Below are 24824 nucleotides of genomic sequence, written 5' to 3'. Positions count from 1 at the left end.
GGCCCCAGTTCGCTCTGCCTTCGCCCCAGCCCTTGCCTCTACCCCCTTTCACCCAGCGCGATGCACAAAGCAGGTTTTAATGCAAAACCAGCGCGGTAGGGGAGGAGGAGCAGGGAGCAGCTCCGGGCTCACAAGCTCTTTCCTCGGCAGCTTTTCCCCGCGGCACAGGGCCTGTATCGCACCGCGGGGGAACGGGGCGGCCGCTCAGGCTGCGCAGCCTCCCACCTAAAATAAACTCATCCTAAATGCACGGTTCCTTGGGTATAGCAAAGTATACAGTGCCCTCTCCTGCCAGGAGCCTCTGTTTTTTAAATATTCCCCCTCGCCAGCCTTTTTGCCCTTGTTTAAGTGATGAAAATTAATTTCTGGCTTGCTTTTATAAGATGTTGGTCACAAACTGCCCCCGAGCCTGACAAAATTGTGCGATTTTTCCTCACCAGGCGCTTGGGCTCCGGCAGCGCCGGCCACAGCAGCACCAATCCAGACCCAACCGTGACATCTAGTGGGTAAGCAGCTGAAAGCAGTCTTTTCTTCTGGAGAGAAAAGAAAAAAAGGTCATTTTTCCCTTCCCACTCATTCCTGCCCTCTGGCAACAACAGCCCCTTACATTTGACAGCGTCTCCCGTCGGGGAGGGCTCCAAAGCCCGCAGCCAGCCCCAGCCCCGGAGCCTTGGGGCCAGGCAGCGGCGGTTTGCAGGGGCATAACCTGGCTCTGGCGGGAGGAGGGCAATCGCAGGCAGCTGCAGCCCGGCAATGAGCAAAAAAAACCTAAAAAACGCTCCCAGCTCTTTGCTGGGGTCACGGGAAGGAGACTCCAGCTCTATTTTGCAAGCAGCTTCCAGCTGCCCAAAAGCAAGCGCCCTCGTTTTCTGTGATGCTATCTAGCTGCAGACCTCTGTATTTATGCACAAAAACATTAGGTTACGCAGACAGGGCAATACACAATACTCCTGAAAAGCCCCAAAGCTTGAAGAGCTCAGGCTGTTATGGCATGCAGCCCTATGTGCCTCCTCCTCCTGTACTGGGATGCGGCAACACCTTTGTAGAAGAACAAGCATCATAAAAAGGCAAAAAAAGATTAAAAATTTAATTAGCTTTCAAAATCAAGTTATGAATGTTTGCTTTTTATTATTTTGTTTCTCTTTCTCTTTGCGAAAAGACTGGTATCAAACAATACAGAACTGCTGCCAAAAGTTTAAAAGCGCTCAGACTCCTGAAGTCTGGGCACCTGGAACCAGGGCCTGTCCCAGCCAAGAGTGATTTGTCCTGGGCCTCTTTCTGCAGATGCAGTGAGAACAGTTTCTTTGTTTCCATTTATTCACCATATTTAGCACAGTAAATAGATCATTCAGGGTTAAAAAGACCAAACGGGATTTGAAAAAAAAGCACAGGAAACTGATTTTATTTTTAATTCAGCTGCAAAAGGAAAACAGGAGATGAGACTATGGGATTCACCATGCTAACATCATGGAAGTCCAAGCTGAAAAAAACAGCAAGAACAGAAGTTTCAATTCATTAATGGCAAACCAGGATAGTATTAAAGTAGATTTTAGATGCAAAACAAGTTGAGTTTCATTTAATACAAAAATCAATTCATGCATTTTTATTGGGTTCTACTTTCCAAACATAGCTCAAGACAAACCATTCTGTAAAACGTCAGTCCATGAGAACTGTTTCATTACAACACGAAGAAGGTGTGGAAGTTCAGTCTGAATAAATGCGTGCAAGCAAACAACTTATGCAAATGTATGCGTCTAACCTAGCTCCAAAGTAACTATTTAGCAGAGACACTTCAGGGTAAGTAAGTGTGTCATTGTTACTAAAGAAAATTACAATATTTTCCCAAAGAATATCTGAAATTATTAAACTTCAGCCCCATCCATCCTGGCATCAGACACAGAGCATCCTGCTGAAGAGGGCAGCAGCCTCCCGGCGGTGTTGCCCCAGCTCAGGACACGCTCTCCAGCCCAGCGGCACAAGGGACCCATCAAGGGCGGGCTGACTCAGGAGCACAGTGCCGGTTTTTAGGTGTCGCCTTGCCCAGCCCTTCTGGTGCACACCTCCTGCTGCATTTTGAGAAGCACTTGGCTGCCTGCACACACTCCACAGAGCTATTTTAACACACTGACACGGTTGAGGCTGGCATAAGGAGATGCCCCGCAAGCTGTGTGCAGGTGACTGGTTTCTCCCTTGCTGGCAACTGAGCTCGTCTCTGCCACCAGGCTGAAGAGGAGAAAGTGCTGATAAACCTGGCTTTAAAAAAACAGAGTCCAATTATCATCAGCTTTTGTGTAAAGGAAATTATGAGCTTTTATCTAGGCAGTAACTTCAACCATGCACATCCCTGGGCAATTTGATATGCTTTTTGCAACAGTCGCATCTCATCTGTCTGCAGTGCAAATGATATACCCTACAAAAGGCAAAGCAAGAGAACTCTGGTCTCTTTTCTAGAGCTCAGAGGCGATGCAGGGGAACAGGCAGCTGGCACAGGACCAGGACTGAGGGAGGCTGAATCCCACAGCTTGCCTGGAGGAACTATTTCAAGCATGTTAAATTTTAACCACACGTGGCAGCATCTCTGCACTCCAGGGAGAGGTCATCGCAGAGAATCACAAGCTCCATCCCAAGTCAGTCCAAAATAAGAAACAATTTTTCAAAACATCCCAGCTCCCTGCAAGCTGAGAGTCTGGAACAGAGCTGCTCTTCTGCCTCGGGCCAAAAAAATATACAGCTCTTTTCATCGCTGACCTTTAAATTGTCAGGAAACTAATACAAGCAATCATCTTCCCTGGGAAACCATGGGGAAGGTGAAAGGAGAACATGGCATATGAATAAATGTAAATCCAGAGGGGCGTGGGGGGAAGAAATCAACAGTGCATGGTGCTGTGCCTGACCAAGGGTATAATCAGGAGAGGAAGCCCAGAGATTCCACCTGCCATACCCTGTTGATGTTGCTCTGATGCACTCCGAGTTCCTAACCTGGAGCTTGGCAGCCACCCTATAAAAGAGGTGTTATGGGACTGTCTAGGAATCACAGGCATGTGATTTCTGAGAAATCAGTTGTTGTCAGCACTGGCACACACCACAGAAAGCTATCCGAGATGCACAAACCCTTCTGCACCTGGGTCTGTGACCCAACTGCAGGCCACACAGAAGACAGTCTCCTGCTTGAAGAAACCATTTTCTGTGGCAGGACCCTCTGCATTGCTCCCTCACCTTCATCCCACCCTTGAAGCTGGCCCCTGTGCAGCAGCCTTCAATGCAGTGTTTTATTCACTCATCCTCCTCTTTCCCCTCTGACACTGCTAGCCCAGCTCATGCATTAACGACTTGGCACGGAGGAGCTGTCAGTGGTTCCTGCTCTAAAGCCCCACTGCTGGCACTGACCTCCAGGAGAAAGCGGAGAAGCCGCATCCTTCTCAGCCCCGTTGGTTACAGCATCCATGCTGATGTGCGTCACGTTGCTATGAAGCCACACCAGCACTGCAAGCGAGCATGTGTGAGGGGCAGCTGGGAAGGGGACTCCTTTCATCTATCATTATCTTTTCTTTGCACATCAGCTCCAAGATAACGTCAAGGTGAGTAATTAGCAAAATCCAAAAATAGAGAGTGCTCTCCCAGAGGAGTATGAGCTAACACAAGTGCCCAAGTCGGTACTAAGCTGCGTAAGGAAGGCGAAGCAGAGGAGCACTACACACTACACCTTCACGTGATTTTCCCAGTCACCTTAGCGCACGGTTGGCTCCACAACTGAGCTGTGGTTTTACACTTCCCTTGAGTGATCAAGTGTCAAGAGAAGGAACTAGTCTCTGTCTCAGTGTCAGCACACAGCTCCGGTGTTAGAGGCATGGGACTAAGGGCTGCTCATTCCCTGGTCCCTGCCACACGTGCTGAAAATCTGCTGCCTCCAAAGGGTCTCCCACATGAGCCACTTGAACCAGTTCCAGTAATATGCTGGCTTGGCGACCATGACCAGAGGTGACATGCCTTAAGCACACCTCTCCAAATTTCCTATATCCCATTGACCCCCTTAATTTCGCCCACATCAAGTTGTTATAGCACTGCAACTGCAAGGGGGACCATGAAGGTCGGACTCCTCCCAGTCTGTCTGCTCTCAAACGGGGACGCCTCAGCTGTCCCACTTCTCCACCCTGACTTAGCAGAGGTGACAGACTTGCTCCCTACCAGCCTCCCGACGGGCAGCAATGCCGGGATAGCTTCTCGACAGGCGAGCGGAGGTGCCTGCGGGACTCGGGGCCAGAGACACTCCCAGTTGTGCAATAGCAGCTGCTGGTCGGCACAGCTGCTGCCTCCCTCCTTAGGGGTGGGAAGAAAACAGATTAATCAATGAAACCGAATCTGATTCATCAGGAACTACAGCCATCTGTTAGATTATTAATAGACACAGAACTCATGTAAAGCACTGGCATTAATAGTCCGGGAATATCTTTTTCTGGAGGAAAAGTTTAGGTTAGCAGCAACTGCAGTGTTGGGAAGGGAGAGAGGGGTGTTGATGGTGGTGTTTAAATCGATTTATTATTTTACTTCTGCAAAATCAAATTAGTGGATTTCTCCCCACCTTCCTCCAGTACAGACTCACCCTCAGAAGGCTAAGGCCTCATTTACTTTTTTTTATATAATCCTCACCCCAGGCCTTCTTTAGATTCCTGAAACATTCACCTACCTGTCTGAGCATTTCTAAGGACTCTTCCTACTAAAGGGAGCGAAGGTTACAGTGGCGAAGCATCTCAATAACCTCCCAGCCCCGTCTTCGCCAAGGACTACATCATGGCCTCGTCAGGTGCACAGTGAGAGCCAGGAGTGGTTTCCACACAGGAGACAAGTAACACACTTACAGAAATCCAAGGGCACTTAAACCAGCTCATTTTCACTTCTTATACCAAGAGACTGAGCAGGTGGGGGGCAGGGAGAGGAAACAACTTTCCAGATTATTTTAAACCATCTCTATTATTTTTGAGATATGCATTTAAACTGCATGCATATTTTGCTCTTCCTTTTTTATAATCAAGTTATTTCTGTACTGTGCTTGATCCTCTTGTGAGAACAGGCAGCTAAAATAAACACTCCATATTTACTCATATCAAATAGTTTTTCCAAGAGGAACTGAAATGTAACTGACGAGTGGCCTATTTGTCCTTAACCTCCGGCTTCTTGTCCTTGAACCGTCATGACCGGAGGAACCAGCCTCCCTCGCCTCCACCACTGCAATTTGCTCTCTCCGAAGCAGACACAGCGGCTGCACCAGAGATGAGGCGGCACAGCGAGCCATTTTACCTTCGTGCAATTTTTCTCACGCCTGACCAACCAGACAGAGTGCAGCCCAAACAGATATAACGCATCTCTTTTCTAACGCATGCGAAGGGGAACACAAGGAGCCCTGTCCTTGCAGCCTGCAGAGCGGGCACCCTGCTCCCCCTGCGCAGCCCCGGGACCGGGCTGCTGCTGCAGAATCCACCTCCCCAGCCCGGGAATGAAACTGGCCCAGGGTGGACAGCTATCGAATGGGCCACCTACAGATGTCAGACAAACGCCACTGAACAGACCGAGGGTAAGAACGCAGTAGTAGTTCCTGGAGATGAGAATAAACCAGCCGTGACGATAAAGGCGAGCGGGCAGCAGATGGGCATAGCAGCTCAAGACCTCAACCCGCTACATACAAAAAGCAAAGCTGAAACAAGATCCAGGCTCCAGCAAAATGGACTGTTTCCAAGTATTTGAAAAAGCTTCAAACAGCTGTGGGGAGGAAGAAAACTCTCTCAGCCCGTGACAAGGCAGAGCAAGACAAACCCGAAAACAAGGTCCTCTCTAAAACAGGAAAGGCATTGAGCCATTGACAACGCCCGGGGGGCACGGGTGGTGCTGGCCGGGCACGCTCAGCAGGCTCCCGCTGCTAAACCATGTTTGAGGAAAACCCTCCTTCAAGATATTTGACAAGACTTGCCCACCCAGAAGACTCCCAAGAAGCCGACACAGCTGTAAGTCATGTTTTGCGGGATCAGGAAAACACGGGACATGTCCCAGTGGACAACAGCGACAGCTTCGCTTCGTCCGGTGACTTGCCAGCAAGCCCAACCTCCCCACAGAACCACCTGGCAAATCTGAAGATGCTGATGTCCAGACAGAAGGCTGAGTACGAATCTAAAATTGCAAGGTAAAGGATTTTAAAACCTATGAGGCTTCAGGGAAGGCACCTCTTCCTACTGTAGGCAGCTTGCGGGGTGCTTATCTGTGAGTAGGGTCTATGGGTGCTGCTGCAGTCAATGCCTCCACACACCTCTGGGAATGTCACCCAGGATCCAGCATCACAGGATTAGGTTAGCAATTATTCAGAGTTATTTGAATTCATTTTCACGCGAGGTGCTTGAGAAGCTCCAGAGCATCTGTAATGCTTTTTGCAGGGCTACGCAGAGCTCTTGAAAAGCCTCTGGTCTAGTGTGTATTTTCCTCTTGTGCTTTAATCCAGTATTAAGCTTTTCTCTAGGGAAAAATGTGCAGGCTTCTCGGCAGCGTTAGCAGTTAAGTCATTATTCTTCACAAATTGCAAGTCATGAATTTTAACAACTCAGAGGAAAGTGTTCATAAGTATTTTCCCAATTTCTAAGATTAAAAATTGAATAGAGATTTAGCCATAGCTTGTTATCAAGGAAAAAAAAAGAAGCAGAAACATTTCCAGGGTCTACTTTCCAAATAGCACTGCTCTTCGATTGTGTAGTTAAAAGGAATGAACATTTTAAACACAATATTGTTCATCAGTTGGAAGTTACAGGTATGTTGTGCAAATGGACTATTTGATTAAATCATAACCTACCTCAACATGCATCACTGCAACAGATGGCAAGTGGGTAATGTTGAATTACACTTTGCCTTGAACATCGCGTAAAGAAAAAAAATCCATTTAATCTTTAATTTCTTGAAGAAGCATTCATCAATTTCTTCTTAGTAAAAGGAGCTATTCCTAGGGTTTTGGCCTTTTTTTTTTTTTAATCATTTTGCTGTATTCTGCGTATGTTTTCCCTTGCAGTTCAAGGGAACTGCTATATAAGCAGAATCCTCAGTGTTTCCTAAAATACGTTGCATTGCCATTTGTTAGACTACTGTAGTATTCCATCACAAAAAAAACCCAACCCCAAAACTGACTCCTTTGGCCATATGGTTATTTATATTTATTGTAAATTAGGATAACTAAAAATTGCAGCTTTTATTTTAACACCATAAATTGGAAAAGTATTGGGGATGCTGATACTTGTATTTATAGTTACTACTTGTATGTTAAAAAAGGCTAGCTTGAAAAAAAAGCCTAGCTTTATTGAGAAAGGGGGAAAAAAATGCCGTAATTTACAATGTCGGCCTCCCCAACAGCCTGGAGCAGCGGAACAGGGAGCTGCAGTCAGAGATTAAGGATCTGCATTCAAAACTGGGACAGCAGCGTAAGTGGTACCGTCTTGTGGAGACGACAATGCAAAATGCAGAGAGAGCAAAGGAAGATGCAGAGAGAAGAAATGAAATGCTCCAAAAAGAAATGGAAGAGTTTTTTGAAACCTTTGGGGAAATTAACAGATGGAAATAAACATGAGGGTGTTCAGTTTGAAATTGAGCTAAACTGCAGGAGAAAGGCCACATCCCGATTTCAGCACATGCGCCCATTTCAGAGCTGAAATAAGAAACCCAACAGCAAAAACTAGGCTGTCAATGATACGGTGAGCCGTTGATACACCCTCAGGGGGATCCCTGAGCCCCAGGAGCTCTGCACCACCCTGCCAATGCCAGCGACACTTTCTCTTACCACTGGAAAAATCTTTCAGACACTTTGCGCTACCAACTCCCAAGCCTGCTGTCGTGGTTTAACCCGGCAGGCAGCTAACCACCACCCAGCCGCTCGCTCGCTCCCCTGCACTGGGATGGGGGAGAGAATCGGAAAAAAGGTAAAACTTGTGGGCTGAGAGAAAGATAATTTAATAGGACAGAAAGGGAAGGGAGAACAATAATGATGACAAAAGAATATACAAAACAAGTGATGCACAACGTAATTGCTCACCACCCGCTGACTGATCCTAGCCCGTTACCAAGCAGCAGCTGCCCCCCCCCAAGCCAACTCCCCCGGTTTTTGTTCAGCATGACGTCATATGGCACAAACATCCCATCGGCCAGCTGGGCTCAGCTGTCCTGGCTGTGTCGCCTCCCAGCTTCTTGTGCACCCCCAGCCTCCTCGCTGGCAGGGCAGTATGAGAAGCTGAAAAGTCCTTGACTTAGTGTAAGCACTGCTCAGCAACAACTAAAACATCAGTGCGTTCTCAATATTATTCTCATCCTAAATCCAAACCACAGCACTATACCAGCTACTGGGAAGAAAATTAACTCTCTCCCAGCCAAAACCAGGACACCAGCCTACGCAGCATGCTGGGGAAGCACTCTGGTAATTTTTTGGCTAGCCTTGAGTCTTGTACTGATGCACTAAATGCCTAAGTGGCTGAGTGGTTTTAATCAAGAGATGTCGTGCTTCCTGGGGTGTGTTTTATCAGCCACCCCAGAGTTCCCATAGGTATTACAGGGACTGTAAAAGAGTGCTGAGTGCATATCTGCATCCCAAAGTCAGATGTTTCAGAGACAAATACAGAGAAACGACGAGCCAACACACTTGCAGCTCCCTACGGTTCCCACCAGCACTCTTACATAGCCCTGTGCCTGGGATCCAGCGCTGCTGGGCAGTTCCCGTCCTCTCACTGAAGGGATATTCATTCACGGAGGAGAAGGAGGAGGTCTCTTATAAAGCCATTTGCTCCTCTGGATTATAATTAGCCTCCCTACAGGGCTCCCGTAAGAACACATTAGTCTTAAGACCATCACTGGTAGACTCCCTCACTCACATCTCTTCAGAGCTATCTCTCTCCACACAAGCAATGTGTTAACTATTTTTGATACCAGCATTAACACCACATATACAGTTAAGTATCAAGAAAATAACCGCTGTTCTTTCAACCCGATGCAGAACTTTAACATGAACAAAGGCAACTGTATACGTAAACTTGTACTGAATTTAAAATTATACTTTATATGAGAAAAACATGTGGCTCATTATTTGCTCTTCAGCAAGCTTAAAGGTAAGAGTGACCATCTACTTGATAACTCAGTGTCTCACTAAAACAGCATACGACGCGTAAGCAGAAACTGCACAGATGTTTTTCTTCTTCCCCAGAGAGGAGCGAGCAGCTTGTTTTAAGATCAAATACGAATGAATCAAAAACCCAAGAGTCTTATCCCACAAGGTTCATGTAGCAAAGCAGCCCTGCCCTATTCCATGCCCAGGGCAACGCTGCAGGCCCTTTATTCATTAAGTGGCCATCCCCTTCCATGCATTGCGTAGTCTCCACAAGTGCATCCTTGAACCATAACTTGTTTCTTTGCCGCCTTACCTTCACACCAAGTAACCATGAACTGAGCAGTTTTTTAATTTGAATTCCATGCACTTACACTCTTCTTGTTTCTTTTTTCCAGTTTTTTTTCCCCCCATCTTCTGAGACCTCATTATTATGAAAAAAACCCCCACACTTCGGAAGTCCCACTTTCCTCAAAAATTATTTGGATCTTGTTTATTCGTTCCCTCCCTCCTTACTTTTCTAGAACTTCAAGAACTTGCAGGAAATATAAAGAAAGGCATGGCATAAGGCAAGGAATGTACTTGGGTAACGCTATGTAAAGCACTTCCCTTCACGCACGTCATGGTCCTACTTTTTTTTTTGTTTGTTTTCTATTTAATGAATTAGGTCTTCCTCTGTAGCTGAAGAAGCAACCTGAAAAATACCCTATTACCAAACACAGGGGAGCATTGGGATCTACTGGCCATCCCTGCTTTACCCAGATACTCTGTTGCAATGCCCTGTAGAGAAAACTTCAAGTCCTCCGCGCAAGAAATAGCGATGTTGCTGTAAAAATTATTTCAGACTGTCATAGGTGAAGCTTTTACAACACCAAGGTCTGGCTGAGAGCCCTACCCATGTATCTAGAAAGGCAGCTATGTTAAACCTTCCTTTAATATTAGAAAACCTCCATGAAAAGCAATTAGATCAAAGTAGCAGTTAAGTTTTACTTCACCCTCCCTGGAGTTAGAGCAGACAGCTCTGCAAAGCGCCTGGAAACCTCATCACTGTCTTTGCAAGAATACTTACTTCTTCCTCAAAATAAGTACAACAGAACTATTTTTTCAAGATAGCTGTACCTCTGTCTTGTTCAGTGAGAACCAAATGAAACACAACATTGTTTTAGCACAAGGTGAGCAGAAAATTCTTCCAAAGTCCCTTTATATATGTACATATATATACACATACCTGTATATAGCCAGGAGCTTATCTGAAGCTTGCACGGAATTCTGACAATCTGACTATGATGCTGGTTAAGCACATGGATGGGAATACAGATCTGTCAGTATTACCAGGCAAGCCTCTGCAATTTATAAAAAGCAGCTTCTGCAATTAAAAAAAAATAACAAAACAAATTTCAAAATACACTTGGCAGTAAAACCAAGTGCTGTTGATGTGCCCAAATGTTCCAGTTGATCAGGAGAAAGCAGCTCCAACCAATCTCTTAAAGCTGTTCTTCATTCATTTTTCATACCAATACTTACTTTTTGGTTAACTTTTTGGGTTTGGAAGCTCAAGTGCCAACTGAAACTTTACGTTTTAAGATAACTAAGAGCATTCATCATTTTGGTTACATAAAAACATTCCACTTCAACACAGGAAGAATCAAGAAAAAGAAAACATTGCCACAGTAAATAAGACAGACTGCTCAAATCATTTAAGTATACATATTTATTTGTAATTTTACAGTGGCTTTAGTACTGTTTTATGATAAGGTTTTTGGAGAAAAAAAAACAAAAAGCTTCAGAATGAGGCTTTAACTAGCACTTCAGAACTAGTTATTGACAGTTTTCCTTATGAAATTCTAGTTTTCTTAAAGAAAATCAATCCAAAACTAAGGAAGCATGACTGCTGTCCATTAAAAAAACAAAACAAAACACAACCCAACTTTCTAGTCATCCTGAAAAAAATTCCAGCATCAGACAAAATAGCCACTGCATTGAAAGGAACATGTTCCTATTGCACAAGCATCAAGAATGAGATATGACAATCAAAGCCTAATTTCATAGGCAGAAGAGGCCACATGTATCTATATAATTAGACTTCAAAGCACATCTTTCTTCTGAAATTATATACCATACTATAACTAATATTAAGGCCATAAAATCAGAACACTATAACAAGTGATAGGGCTTGATGCTACTTTTTGTGACATTTGGTAAACAGAAGGTGGGAAAGAGGGCCAAAACAAGACGCACAAAGCATTCTGAAGGGAGTTAAAACTTGAAGGCAGTTCAAAATAAATTCTCAAAGAACTGATTTTTGGAGAGGGTTTATTTTGAGTCATTAGATAAAACTGGATTTCATAACAAATCACTCAAGGAGCCTATTATACTCTTTAATAGCATGTGTTCTGGAGTACGCTATAGAATATATTCTCTGGAATTAACATTTGAATTTGTTCAAAAACAGTTTATTATTTCTATTTGTTATTCCCTCTTTAAAATAGATGAAAATTTGTATTATCTTTACAAATTATCTTAATGACCAGGTAAGGCTTCACTGTACTAAGTTAACTGCATACAGGTATCTGTGATTTGCTCTTAATTAGGTATCTTGATTACACTAAACTGCTAAAACCACCTGGGGAACCCAACATGTCACGTAATTTAAAGAAAGGGATAGTTATGTATTGCTATCTTTTCTAATTGTGTTCATTTTACTAGTGTATAACACATCGGAAAGCAATAGCTCCAAAGAAGGAGTAACTGCCACGAAGTTTAAACATTTTACTTTAGGAAAATCTGGGAATCTGAAGAAGCTGAAAATGCACATTAGTCATTTTATAAAGTTTGGCTTGCCGCCATTTAAGAAAAAATAGGTATCAAAAACAGACAAATACACTGCTAACCATCTGTTACATTTTCTTTTAAAAAATTAGCACCAATTTAAGCATCTGAATTCATAGAAAAGCTAGTGACACACTTGGTTTTTCAAAAAAGTTTTTCCCCATTAGAAGACAATACAATAGCATATGCTCACAGGTATTAAATTAGCTCTGTTATCAGTAACAAATATGACTACTGTTTCAGGTAGTGAACGTAAAACGTTGTTCTTACCCGATTACTTTCTCTACTGCTTTTGTTATCCTAAGAAACCATGGGGTGCTGAACTACAGACCCAGCCTGGGAAACAAATACACATGTACTGGCTTAAGTACACCCTAGAAAGCATCAGGGTTTCGGACTAGCGTTTTAGAGCAGGGGCAGGGTCTTCTGTGGTATTCAGAGAACATCTATGACAGTGGAGGACCAACAAGCGTATGTTCTGGCCTTACCATAACATACGCAACTACCTCATGATGCGTAGTCAAAAGTTAGTAAAAGTTTTTTGTTTAAGAAAAAGAATCCTAGTGCTCATAGCTAGCTGATCTTGCTTTAGGAACAAACACTGTTGTATCTTCGTTGTATCTTTATCTAATAGATGGCTAGGTAGTCACATTGCTATTCAAGTAATCCTACAGGCATTTGAGTACAAGATGTTTCTCAAATGATCTCTTACTATGTGTTAAATTTCATCCCATAAAAAAATTTCTAATTTAAAATCTCTGAAAACAGGTTTATATTTAAAGGAACATGCTGATCAAATCGATCAGAATAGCAAAGATTGCAACCAAAATTTAAACACATTAAACATATTTTTTTTTATGTCATTCCTTTTTACACCATATACTGGTTGTATTTAGAAGAATCCTAAAGTGCTTCAAACCCAGCAATTAATAAAGTTGATTTGGTTTGTGCAAAACCGCAAGCACCTTTTCAAAAAATAAGCAGCAGCATCAAGGAATAAAAACTTAGAGAGTTAAATGTATCTTCTCTATTTTGTTTTGAATTCTTGGACCAAAATAATTTGCCATATTTTCAATAACAAATTGCAAAAGAGTGCATTTTATTAGTTTAATTTTATACTGGACTTGTTACACATATACTGTTTGAAATAGCGGACCCAGGTAAATTTATATCCACAAAGCAACACTGTGGGATTGAAATCTGACAACTAAAATTTTAGCTACAAAAATAGTCATCTTACAGAACACAAATAGAAATGATGGTTATCTCTCCACTTTCCTCCAACACTAATATGAGAAAAGATGGTTTACCTAAAACATTAGTTTAGCTCCAGACATTTTTAGCATGCAGAGCAGGCAAAAAATAAAACTGATTTGATAAGTTGTGTAATAAGCTTTTAGAACATCACTATCACTCATGTAATAGACAATCTAAAATATATGTAAAATAATGAGCCAGAATACATTTTTTCTGTCATATTTCAACATGTTAAAAAAGAATAATCAAAAGACACTCTGGAAAAGCAAAGAAGTTACTAGATTCATCTATAGGAACTCAAGTCCAAATTCTGCATCTGGGTGCAGGTGTCCCTGGATCAAAACCAGTTTTGAGCAGGAATTACACAATACACATCCCAGCAAAGAATTTGGTTCCCAGTATATGGCATCACTAAGTTTAGCATCAAGCCCTGATAGAATCCATATGACATATGTAGAATATACAGACAAAGGCTGTTCAGCATTTACCCCCCACCACACTTAAAGTACTTCCATTTCAAGTGTCACAATTCAAATGAAACACTCCACACAAACTGTATTGCTGCAAGACTGAACCCGTACTCCAAAACAGCATTGTGTTCAGTAAAGATCTGTCTGCACTTTAACATCTGAACTTCCAGCGCACACCAAACTAGAGGACTGTACTTCTGCCAAAAAAAAAGGGTCATTCACTCAGTTCTTGGAGACTCTGTATGTCAGCTGAATTTTGAATGTCTAAATCCTACTTCATTCAAAGAATTATAATTTTAAGCCAAATACATCTTTATAATTTTAAGCCAATACATCTAGATCTTAAAAGGAAACCAATTTAGCATTTAAGGACCTTCCTTTAGGAAAGAAAAATTAAACATATGGAATCACTTTTTTTAAATTAACTTTGAATAAACACTTATGCTCTGTTAGGACTTAAAAAAGACAAAGAAAGCCCCAAGAGCCCTCTGGTTCCTAAGAGTTTCTGAAACGTACCAACCAACTAGTTAATTTCTAGTTAAGGTTGAGTTTCGTTTTCATTATTTTGACAAAGAAATGCAAACCCTTACCGGAAACATTACAAAACTTCAAAGGCTGTTTGCAAACACTAGTTTCCAGTCAGTAGACTAGTTTATTTTGTATGATCCATGCAGACAAAGCCTTAATTTTGACATTCATTTCTCATCTTTTTCAATAAAAAACTAGACTTGTCATACCACAGTATTTCCTCAAAGCACGCTTACAGGCTGCTTGTCCAGATTTCAAGAGGCCAAGCTTCTCCTTCCAAGTTGTTTTTTTTTTTTTTTTTTTTTGAGGAAAAATGATATGAGCACAGATGAAATGAACTGTTCAAAACATACTCCATTTCTGCAATGCCATTCAGCTACTCAGTGTTCATATATTTAACATAATGTTTCTGGTAAATAATCTGATTGATAGCCATAGATTCCTCTCTTTTTTCAGGTGAGCAGTTAAGATTACGGATTGTATCTATGTTGACCACCACTTATTTTTAGTCATATTTCATAAATTGTTTATGTATACTGCAGTAGTGTTAACACTATACAAAGTCTCTCAAAGAAAACATTCATGTTTACTAAACTGAGCAGGTTTCTTAAAATATATATATGTATATGTATACACACACTCACATATTCTTAATCTTTAAATACATATAAATATCTATAAATGCCAAAGTGCAAAAAAATGGTCAATTGCATCACTTTACATACATGATTTTAGTATTAGGAATAAAAGTGATTATATTGCACACCAAACTCTCTAAACTTTTAAACCCCTGTCAAGTTACATGTGCATTTTGTTTTCCATCAATGATGAGGTTCTCACAGCATTGATGACCATTTCACAAACGTGGCACTGAACTTAATCTGCAGTCAGGAATAAAACTATATGTATAATCTGCATGCAGTGCATTTATAGCCTATATGCGCACACTGAAATAGCATGGGAACTTTAGCGTGTATCTATTCTGCATGCGTTTTTCTGAACATAATCTGCATATGTGCCTTCTTGAGATCAATGTTCATTCAGGTTATTAGCAATTTGGTTTTGAATTATACTGGAATCAAAATCTACAATATTCACAGACATTTCATGCATGCTCCGAAGGCAGCAATATTTCTGTAAAATTGTGAAGCTTCAATGTATGCGATAGCAAGAAAACATTAAAAAAAATAAGGTATGAGACAGCTTTTCCTACAACAAGATTTACAAATAAACTCAGTTAACCTCAGGGGTTTTTTTGTTCCACGAGCACATATTCAAACTAACAGTATGTACTAGGAGAAGGTCAGATACCAGTTCAAAACACGGAAATAGGGCAGTTGTGTTAAATAACATTAAAAGACAATTTGAATCACAGAATAATTTAGGTTGGAAGAGACCTGGAGGTCATCTGGCCCAACCCCCCCCCTTGTTCTGAGCAGCCCAAGTCCAATAGGAAAAATTCAACTCTGCAAACATCCGAAACACAGGGGGGGAGGGGGGAGGGGGGAAATCTTTGTTCTGTTAAGTCTCTAAAGCAGTAACTGTTAAAATGAGCATAGCACAGTGCAACTTCAGTTGAAAAAGATAAAAAGCTTGAAAAATGAAATCCAGTAATTACTTCCATAGTGAATCACTAATGTTCATTTGGAATAGATGTCTTTAGTAATTTTAACTTACACAAATAACAAGGATCAAAAAAAATGCAGAACAGCAACGTATACCGTTCTGCTATATGGTAAATAGGTATTTTTAAATGTTTTTTCCAGTGACAAAAAGCACTAAAAATATTTCACATACACCATCAGTATCCAAAGATACACTAAAGTATCCATAGGTTTAAAACAAAACAACAAGAAAAAAACCAAGCCCTAATATCCCGCAATTCAATTAAACAGAATTTTAAAAATCCAAGATTCCAGGTGACAATTCTGAAGTTAACATCATAAAGTACTTTGTTAATTTTTAATTTTTTTTTAACCTTCTGGGGCAGTAAAACCTTAATATTTTTGCTACAGCAAATTAAGCTGTTAAAAAGGGGTACAATTTTAATGTAAAAGCAATGTTTGCATAAAGAGAAATTGCTGCTTTTCAAATAGTAAGGTCAAAAACAATGGACAACTTTCTTTCACAAGAGAAATATGTCAGTAATGCAGTGGCTGGCTGGGCCAGTATATTTTATAAGTTCTATTTATGTATTCAAGTCAAGAGCATCTGGATCAACAGCTAAATATAGTGCCTTTAAGAAAGTGGTGTTTTACCTCATCTTGTACATCTGTATTACTCTTTAGTTATATAGTTTAATCTCACACGCATGCACACACAAGATCTTTTAGCAAAATTTCATACGTGTGCACTCCAAAGCGAACGTGCATAAATTCACAAGTGTGTAGTATAAAGCAATTTAAGCCCTACTCTACTGCAAACACATTTTCTAATTCAACACATTGTGCAATGTAACACGCAATGTTTGTCTTATCTGATTCTGAAAACTGTATTGATAAACCTGTATTGAAACAGCAAACAATCTCCTCCTCTCCTCTGACACTGTATTTAGGAAATATGGATTAAATACATTTTCCTCCCCCAGTACAAATAGAGATGTTTTTCTAATGCAGGAATAGAGCTAAGCTTTGATAACTAAATACTTAATTTATAAGCGACTCAAAACTACTGTATTTTTATTTCTTTAATTACTCGCTAGATAGAATGGACCCATTAAAAAAATGGAAAACATTTATGCAGCTCTTTTTGAGGCTGCAAGTCTCTCCAATTCATCTGTCCTTTTATCAGAGTTCGCAGTGAATGAAGAGCATCACAGATACAATTTCCTTTTCTGTTTGTTTTTGTTAAAGGACCAGTATCACAAGCTAGAAGATGCAGAACATTTTAGCACTCTCTCCTCTTCTAAACAGGTGCTGCTTCACAGATAAGTCACTCATCCTTCCTTAAGATTTAATTAAGTCACTGTATCTTCCATCCACATTTAAAAAACTGAAAAAGTTAGACACATAGGTGAAATACAAAGTAACGGCTATATTCTTTAAACTTCACGTTCATCTCTTCTACAAGAAGACAGACAGAATCGTTGGAAAGTGAAGGTAGAAAGGGCTCAATAAAAAAAAGTGCTATGTGGAAGAATAACTGCCCTTTAAACATAGTACTGAGAGCGTTCAATGTGTGAGTTCACACTTACATACAACACTCCAGTCGTTAAATAAAGCAAACTGCCAGAGTCACACGTTAAAAGAAACTTCACAGAGACTATACATTCAAAAAACCTACTAATAAGCAATACTGTACTAAAATGTAAACAAACGTTGTGTCACAGAAGCCTGCTAGTTGGGACTGAAGATTCATGAACCCACTTAAGAGGAGTTATTGGCTAAAAGTCTATTATAACTGCTCACCTGAAATAGGCTGAAACAAAGAAAAGCTTTTAATAGTGTCTAAATTTAAATTTTTTTGTTCTTTAGACATTGATTTGCTTTCATTCTACAACATTAAGCAGGCAATTTCATAACAACTGAGTAAAAAACACAGGCATTACTTCAGCAGAACATGCAGAACATGGAGTTTTTCTACTTGGTTCCATTAACTTACAAGCAATTCAGGCGCAATGGAAGCAAGAGTTCTTTTCCAAAGTCAAGTCTGCAATCCTGGCTGATCATCGACATCCTTCAAGGGGTCCTGTCAAGGCATCGAGGCTGCTGTCTGTATCTGAGGCCAATGTTTGCTCTGTTGACATGGATGAAATGTCATTGATAGATGATGACTGGGAAGGACTGGTGTTGCTATTCACTGCTGCATCTGTGCTAAGTAAACCAAACATAATAAAATCTGAGGCAAGACAATATTGCAGGTACAAATAACCATACTTCTAGGCTCTGAGCATCACTTTCCCCATAGAAATCCTTAGAAAAGAAAGAAATTAATAAACAGTAGAAAGGCAAGTACTAAGTTCCGTAGCACTCAAAACCCAAGATGAAGAGATTTTTATTTTTCATTAAGAGAAGAGATTTGTATTTTTCTCCCTCTCTGGGGAGGAAGGAAAAAACCAACCACAACGTATAATGTGAATAGTGGCCCAAGTATCAGGAAATCCAATAGATGTAGTTAATAAAAGTACAATATTCCAATTACCGAACCAAGAGAACAGCAGCAAACATCAAGGATTCAGTCATAGGCATAAATACTTTGTGCTATTAACTATTGGAAAACAAGGAGCCCTAACAATGTTTAATCCTGCATGAAAGGGACTCATTCATGCAGAGCCACAGAATAAGCATTCAGCATATCAGACACCTATGCAACAGCTCATGTAACATGGTATTGATTATTTCATTTGATGACTGAGCCCTTTGGGGAGAAGGCAGCTCCGAGGGTTGGACACACAAGACTTCTGAAGTTTTCCTACAACTTACTTCATAACAATGAAAAACCACTGTACATGGATCTCCAAAGGCTGACCAGAATCAAGAGTCCTGAACAACAAAACTTTTGCCTACCTGGATTATTAAGCAGGATTTCTTCATTGACTAGTGCAACAAATCAGCACTATGTATCATAGTGACAGGAGAACTACTGAAACAATGACTAACCTGAGGGCTGATCTTTTACCACACCATTCTTGCTCCTTTCTTCCCAATCCATTACTTCTTTGTATATTAATTCTTACCAGAGAATGGTGGGAGGAATGAGAGAAGAGACAGAAAAAACCATTGTAAGATCACAAAGGATTTGTATACAATTTACATATGTGTAAAGGTACAACGAAATGGTTAAGGGTCAGTCTGGAAGTACAACTGCATATGTATCTATTCCCCCCTGCCCCTTTTTTTTAAAGGCCTATGACAATGATTAGAGAATTCTACAGATTTTCTTCCTGCATCACAGGAAGACACCAAGCATGTACCAAAATCAACATATTTTATAAGTAGAATAGCTGTCCATTTAAAAATAACAACCATCACACCCAAAACTTTATGTATACCTACAATGCACTATTACTTGTAAAAAAAAAAAAGAAAAAAAAAATCAGATTTGGATTTAAAAAAAACCTATGGATAACTCCCATGGAAATTTCACTTTGATAACAAAAGCATACACAAATGTCTTTATTCTTAAAGAACAATCTCCATGGATACATTGAGGAAAGTCTGCAAATTTGGACGTAGGTTAAACAAATAATTAAAATATTGCATGAAAGCCCTCATTTACTCATCAAGGAAGATTTATGATACAGGCACCTGAACAACAACAACAAAAAAATCAGAGCTGTGACTTTAAAGGAGCATCCATTATTCTGTTTGTTATGTCTGTAGTATGGCTCACACAAGATGGCTTACCTCGGCCCCTTCCAGAGCAAAAGGGTTATTACTGCTGCGGAGCATCAGGTACACTTTAAGTTATACTTTCAGTTAACTCACAGTAGCTTGTGTATGTACCCATAGTCTTACTGTGACTAAGAGTAACAATATTTAAATAGATTAAGACCTCTTTAATTCTGAGTAACAACATTTACAAATGGAATCAATTAGATTTAACTGATCCATTTTGATTTTCCACCTTGCATTAATCCAAAATAATTTGAAGTGTACCTGTGCAGATATGCCCTAAAGAAAATACATATAAACCAGAATACCTGAAATTTATAAACCTATTTTACAAAAACAAGTGATTTCCAAAGTATTAAGCAAAGATGTCTATCACCCTTGGTCCTCTGATGGTAGATGTGTAAAATCTGAACTGCCTCACCACTTAATGTTTTTGACTAGAACCATATGGTGTAATTGATTTCAATACCACAATGCTGTTTATTCTCTTGTTTAAGTCAACAGTTTAACCTATTCGGTCAATAAATAAGCAATGATGAGAGAAAAGAGATTGTCAAGAGATACAGCTTAAATAACGCACACTGAGAACAGGCACGTGTTTCTCTTTCAGAGAATTTTCTGAAGAAAAAACCCATTGAGATTACAAACACTTAAGAATAACAAAATACTTGGAGGAATGGAAGGAAAAAATTAAAACTGAGGCATTTTGTTGAATAGACTTCAGAGCATTACATGTATACATATGTCCATATATGCACATATACATTTTTTTTTTTCACTCCGAACAGAACATTTTTCCATTATTGATTTCTTTTCATAGTGCCACAAGCAGTACTGCATAATTGGAATAGCAGGTTCCAGTCAGTCACACAATCCAGCACACATGTACTGAGTCACGCATTAATAATACAAGTTATTACAATAAATGTCATTTGTTATGCTCGCTTTTTACCTTTCCATTCTTCAATTGCATGTTCTCTTTCTTCCAATTGTGCATCATAGATTTGAGGTGGAGGCTACAAAGAAAAGAAAGTCTATAGTTTACCTACTACATCACATTAACACAACCAATCATAAGTAAAAAAACCCTAAAAATGACAACATTTTTAGCATTTTTTAACCTTCATCTTTGGCAGTCTATTCCCTATACCTCAATCACACTAATTTTAAAACTCCAGAATTTGCTTTTAAGTCCTACCTCCCACTGAAATGCTGTTTAAAAGCATCAACAAAAATTACACTTATTGTAAGGCTTTATGGGGCCTTAGAGAAGTCCCCCTTTAGGCAATTCCCTTTGTGGTGGTAATCTAGATAGATTTACCACCTTTGTGGTGGTAATCTAGATAGATTACTTTACTCTTTCTGTAAAGTAAAGGGAACTATCAACAACCACTTTCAAAATTATATCGACTCCACTCCAGCAGCTGTTCTTCAGGTGATTCTGCCCATAATGCTGATCTAAAGGCTTTATGTGTGACTTTTGCTAGCCAAAGAATGAGTTCAAAGTATGCTCTTGACTAAAAATAAAGGTGTTCTTTTAAATTATTAAACCAATATCTTAAAATTTATTTTAAATGCAAACTTACAGCTTCTGCTTCAGCTGGATCATACCAGACAGTAATATAAGGATGACGTAAGGCTTCATCTACAGAAATTCTCTTGTCTGGATCTACTACAAGCATTTTTGACAATAAATCTCTAGCTTGGCTGGCTAGAAAGTAAAAATGAAAAGAACATACACGTAAAAGAGCTGTAGAGTTTAACGTCTGGCACAGAAAACGAATACTGGGAACATAGGACATACACTAACAGATATCACTGTGAAAACAGGCCTACAAATCCAAGCTTTACTATACAGCTACATATTTTTTTTTAAGAATGAGGTCACACCCCTCTATTGTAAATGTTCTTTTGCTATTATCCAAAATAAACCCTGCAGCTGACACCAACCAACCTCCATTTCAAGCAGTTCTACTGTTACACAAGTCACAGTTTATTTGGCACTAAGTACTGAACATAAAACACACTAAACATTTTAAATAAGCTTTTAAAAAACATCTTGGTACAGTAGTGATCTGATCAAATTAGTTTTTCTTTTAAAGGCGTTACTGCACAGTAACTGGCTACACATTGTTACAGTGGCACTTCACTGACATTTCTTTTTTGTCTGAATGATCATTGTAATAATAAAATAGGCTATAACAAGTCATTGTATTTAAAAAAAATTATTTGACCATCTAGAGAATATAATAAGGCGGGGTTTTTTCATATTATCAGTAATTATCTAAAGACAAAGTATAGTCAAAATGATTTATATACACACACCAACTAGAAAAAGAGAATTACAAATAACGTCCATAACAAGTATTACTTTCAGAGAATGTTTAAGAGACAGACATTATTCAATGGATTAGAATTAAGAGAATTAAACAGAATACTGGGAACAGGGAAATAGTTCTGTATTTAATGACTACTATTAAGATTTCAGAACATGTCATAAACGAAAGAAACAGAAGGTATGCAGCTTCTAATGTTGGCATCTATTGCAATAAACATTTTATATTAGGTTTTTTAATTAAGTGTATTGCAGACATTTTAAATTAACAGCTTAAAAAAAAAAAAGAGAAGAAAACTCGCCTTACTTTTTAACTTGTCGCGATCAGATTCTGATGGAAATATCCAGTCTGGGAAGAGTTCTTCAAATTTAATACCAGGATATTTTGGCCTATTTTCTACATAGTTTCTCACTGTAGGCTGTAGTTTCTTCATGAAGTCTGCTGACGGTGTTCCTAATTGTTCAATAACTTTATTCCATTGATCAATATCTGCACCATACCTTTAGGAAAATCAGCTGAAGAATTTGAACTCTGCACTATCAAAAATATCACTTACAAAAATCTGAAAAATTAATGAAAACTTGAACAAAGGGGACAAATATGAACTTCATTCTAGCATCAACAGTACCCTGAGCTGCCATGCAAAAAGCTAGATTGACATAAAAATATGATTCACATTTTGTAATCTTAAGGACAGGCTAGAAGTGCTGCACAATGCATTATGCTTAAATATCTTTTGCTAATTATTATCTATTGGCTAGTATTGAAAGTAGTACTTTTTTGGAGTCCAAAAGAAGCTTTATTTGGCAATTGTATCCACAGCAAAATAACTGTAAGGACAGAAGAGAAAGGCTGCTGTTGAATCTTCTGAAGTACAACGTAACACCGTCAACACTGAAGATTCTTGAAGGTAGGGAAAAATACATGAAAAAACCTAAAGCACAAATACATCCCATTCAAAGTAAAGAATTTTGTGCCTGTCTCCTAAGGAAATTAGGCTTTGGGTTGTGGGGTTTTTGGGGGGGTTTGGTTGGATGGTTGGGGGCTTTGTTATTGTTTTCTGGTTTTTTTGTTTTTATTTTTTAATTTTCAACTTCAGAAAAGTTTCAAAGGAGTTCTGAACAGTGAATCCAGATCGCTGTAGGTTTTTAGCAGATTCTTTTGTATAATTGTATCAACTGTGATAATACTCAAAGACTACTCTGTTCTTAAATTCAGAATTTAGATATTTTATACGAATTGCATTTACAAGCCACAAGTTGAAATTGTGCCTCATGTTTCTTCTGGATTGTCCCTTCTCCCTCTTTAAAGTGAAGGCATTTCCCCTAGACATGGTGACACTTGTTACAGAGATACCAGAGTCTGCTCTGAACAAGACTACTCAGGATAACAGAGCTCATTTATCACACTGAGAAGACACTGCATTAGTATTCCTGATATTTAAGTTTACTCGGATTTACACTTTACAGTTTCTCTGGTAAAAAGAATGTGCAATTCCAGCAGAGTCTAACCATGGACCTTGCAAACATTCATAGCTAAATTCATAATCTAGCACTTCAACCTATCCATTCTTACAGACAGATTTTGTAACAAAACAACAAGTTTGCTGCACTATGAATTAAGATTTATTTAAAAAAGACTGAGGTGCTTTTATTTCAGTTAATGTGCCAAGAATACAACTAGAAATATATGCATAGTCATTGCTTCAGGCTAAGATTTTAGACTTCTGATACAAAGATTGAAAATTATATTTGCTTATTGAATACATTCCAATGGAAAAAACTATATCAAAATCAAAAAGAATTCAATATTGTTAACTCTCATGCTAAAACAAAGCACAACAAAAATTTTAACGTACATCAGGAAATTTTGTTCCTAGCTGGAAAACTGATTTCGGAGAGATGTCCACCAATCTACAGTCAAGAAGATGCTTTGTCTTTGAGTAACAGCAGTCTGGCTAGTCAGCTAATTAAATTACAGTCCAGTCTATTGTGGTCTCAGAGCACTGGAGGGAGGGCAGAAAAACTTAATGACCTATCCCACTTTAGTGGTAAAAAATGGGAAAAAACCAATGTCTCAGTAGGATTGCTTCAAAGTGCTTTACAGATACTGGGGGGGTGGGGGTGAGGAAATCCCCAATATAGGGTTGGACTTGAAATAAGCTAAGCCTGTTATCAGAAACCCAAATGGGAGAAAACCTTGATTTCAATGTAAAGCACGCAAAGCATGCCATGTGAATAACCTTGCAACCTGCAGGTAAAACTACCCTTCCTGTTCTAGTGACCTCAAGGTCAAAAGTAACCAGAAGTTTAGCCCGTGCCAAGCGTATCTGCCTACTTTTTGGGACTCTGGAAGAAAAGTTGAAAACAGTGTCCTTACTATAATCACAATGAAGCATGATTTTTCCAAACAAAGCATGAATACCCCCTCATGCTTTTTGTATCAGTCAGGCAATTAGTTTCCTTTACCACCTGGGCGGAAAGAGCATTAAAAACGCTCTGGTGCTGCTAGACTTTCCATTATTTCATCTTGGGTATCTACGTTGCCTGTTTTTTCTACATTTGTCATTTCCAGTGCAACAGCAACCGCCAGTAACTCAGACCAGTAACTGTAAGAGCCCTCTTTGTCCTCCATAGCACCAGTCAGGAGCAGGCTCAGTGCATCCATCACCCTGGCAACGCGGAGCATCTCATTCCACCCAGAGCACTGCTGCAAGTACCCTGGCAATCCCCATCGACCATATGGGAAAATACAAACTACTGAGTCTAAGAGCAGGTTTTCCTGAAGATAGTCAAGGGCACATCATTAGGCAACATGCTGAACTTGGTTCCCTGCTCTAAATCGCCAAATACTAAGACATTTTAAAATTTAAGTTAAAAAAAAAAAACAAAAAACAACAACACAAGAAAATGGAAAGCTTCATAGCCATGAACACCAGCGTCCCCCACAAACCACA

At 39.7% G+C, this 24824-nt stretch overlaps 1 protein-coding gene across 10 annotated transcripts in view; it reads right to left on the bottom strand.

Annotated features, from left to right (window-relative positions):
* Window positions 1–9370: 9370 nt before the first annotated feature.
* The window catches only part of MAPK9 (mitogen-activated protein kinase 9), a 33026-nt gene continuing 17572 nt past the window's right edge, over window positions 9371–24824 (bottom strand). For 6 of the 10 annotated variants that reach the window (XM_082323697.1, XM_082323699.1, XM_082323706.1 and 3 more), the window contains 5 exons: window positions 22175–22357; window positions 21119–21243; window positions 20485–20548; window positions 18798–18869; window positions 10812–18006 (listed from right to left, as the gene is read on the bottom strand). In XM_082323697.1, coding sequence (XP_082179823.1) covers window positions 17864–18006; window positions 18798–18869; window positions 20485–20548; window positions 21119–21243; window positions 22175–22357 — 587 coding nt within the window. In that variant the 3' untranslated portion in view covers window positions 10812–17863. Of the gene's footprint in view, window positions 10482–10811; window positions 18012–18797; window positions 18870–20484; window positions 20549–21118; window positions 21244–22174; window positions 22358–24824 lie in introns of those variants that run through there. The other 4 variants (XM_082323701.1, XM_082323702.1, XM_082323700.1 and 1 more) reach the window with 4 other exon arrangements.

The sequence above is a fragment of the Platalea leucorodia genome (assembly GCF_965183815.1).
Source record: "Platalea leucorodia genome assembly, chromosome: 11".
In the NCBI taxonomy this organism is placed as follows: Eukaryota; Metazoa; Chordata; class Aves; order Pelecaniformes; family Threskiornithidae; genus Platalea; species Platalea leucorodia.
This window is presented reverse-complemented; position numbering and strand designations above follow the sequence as displayed.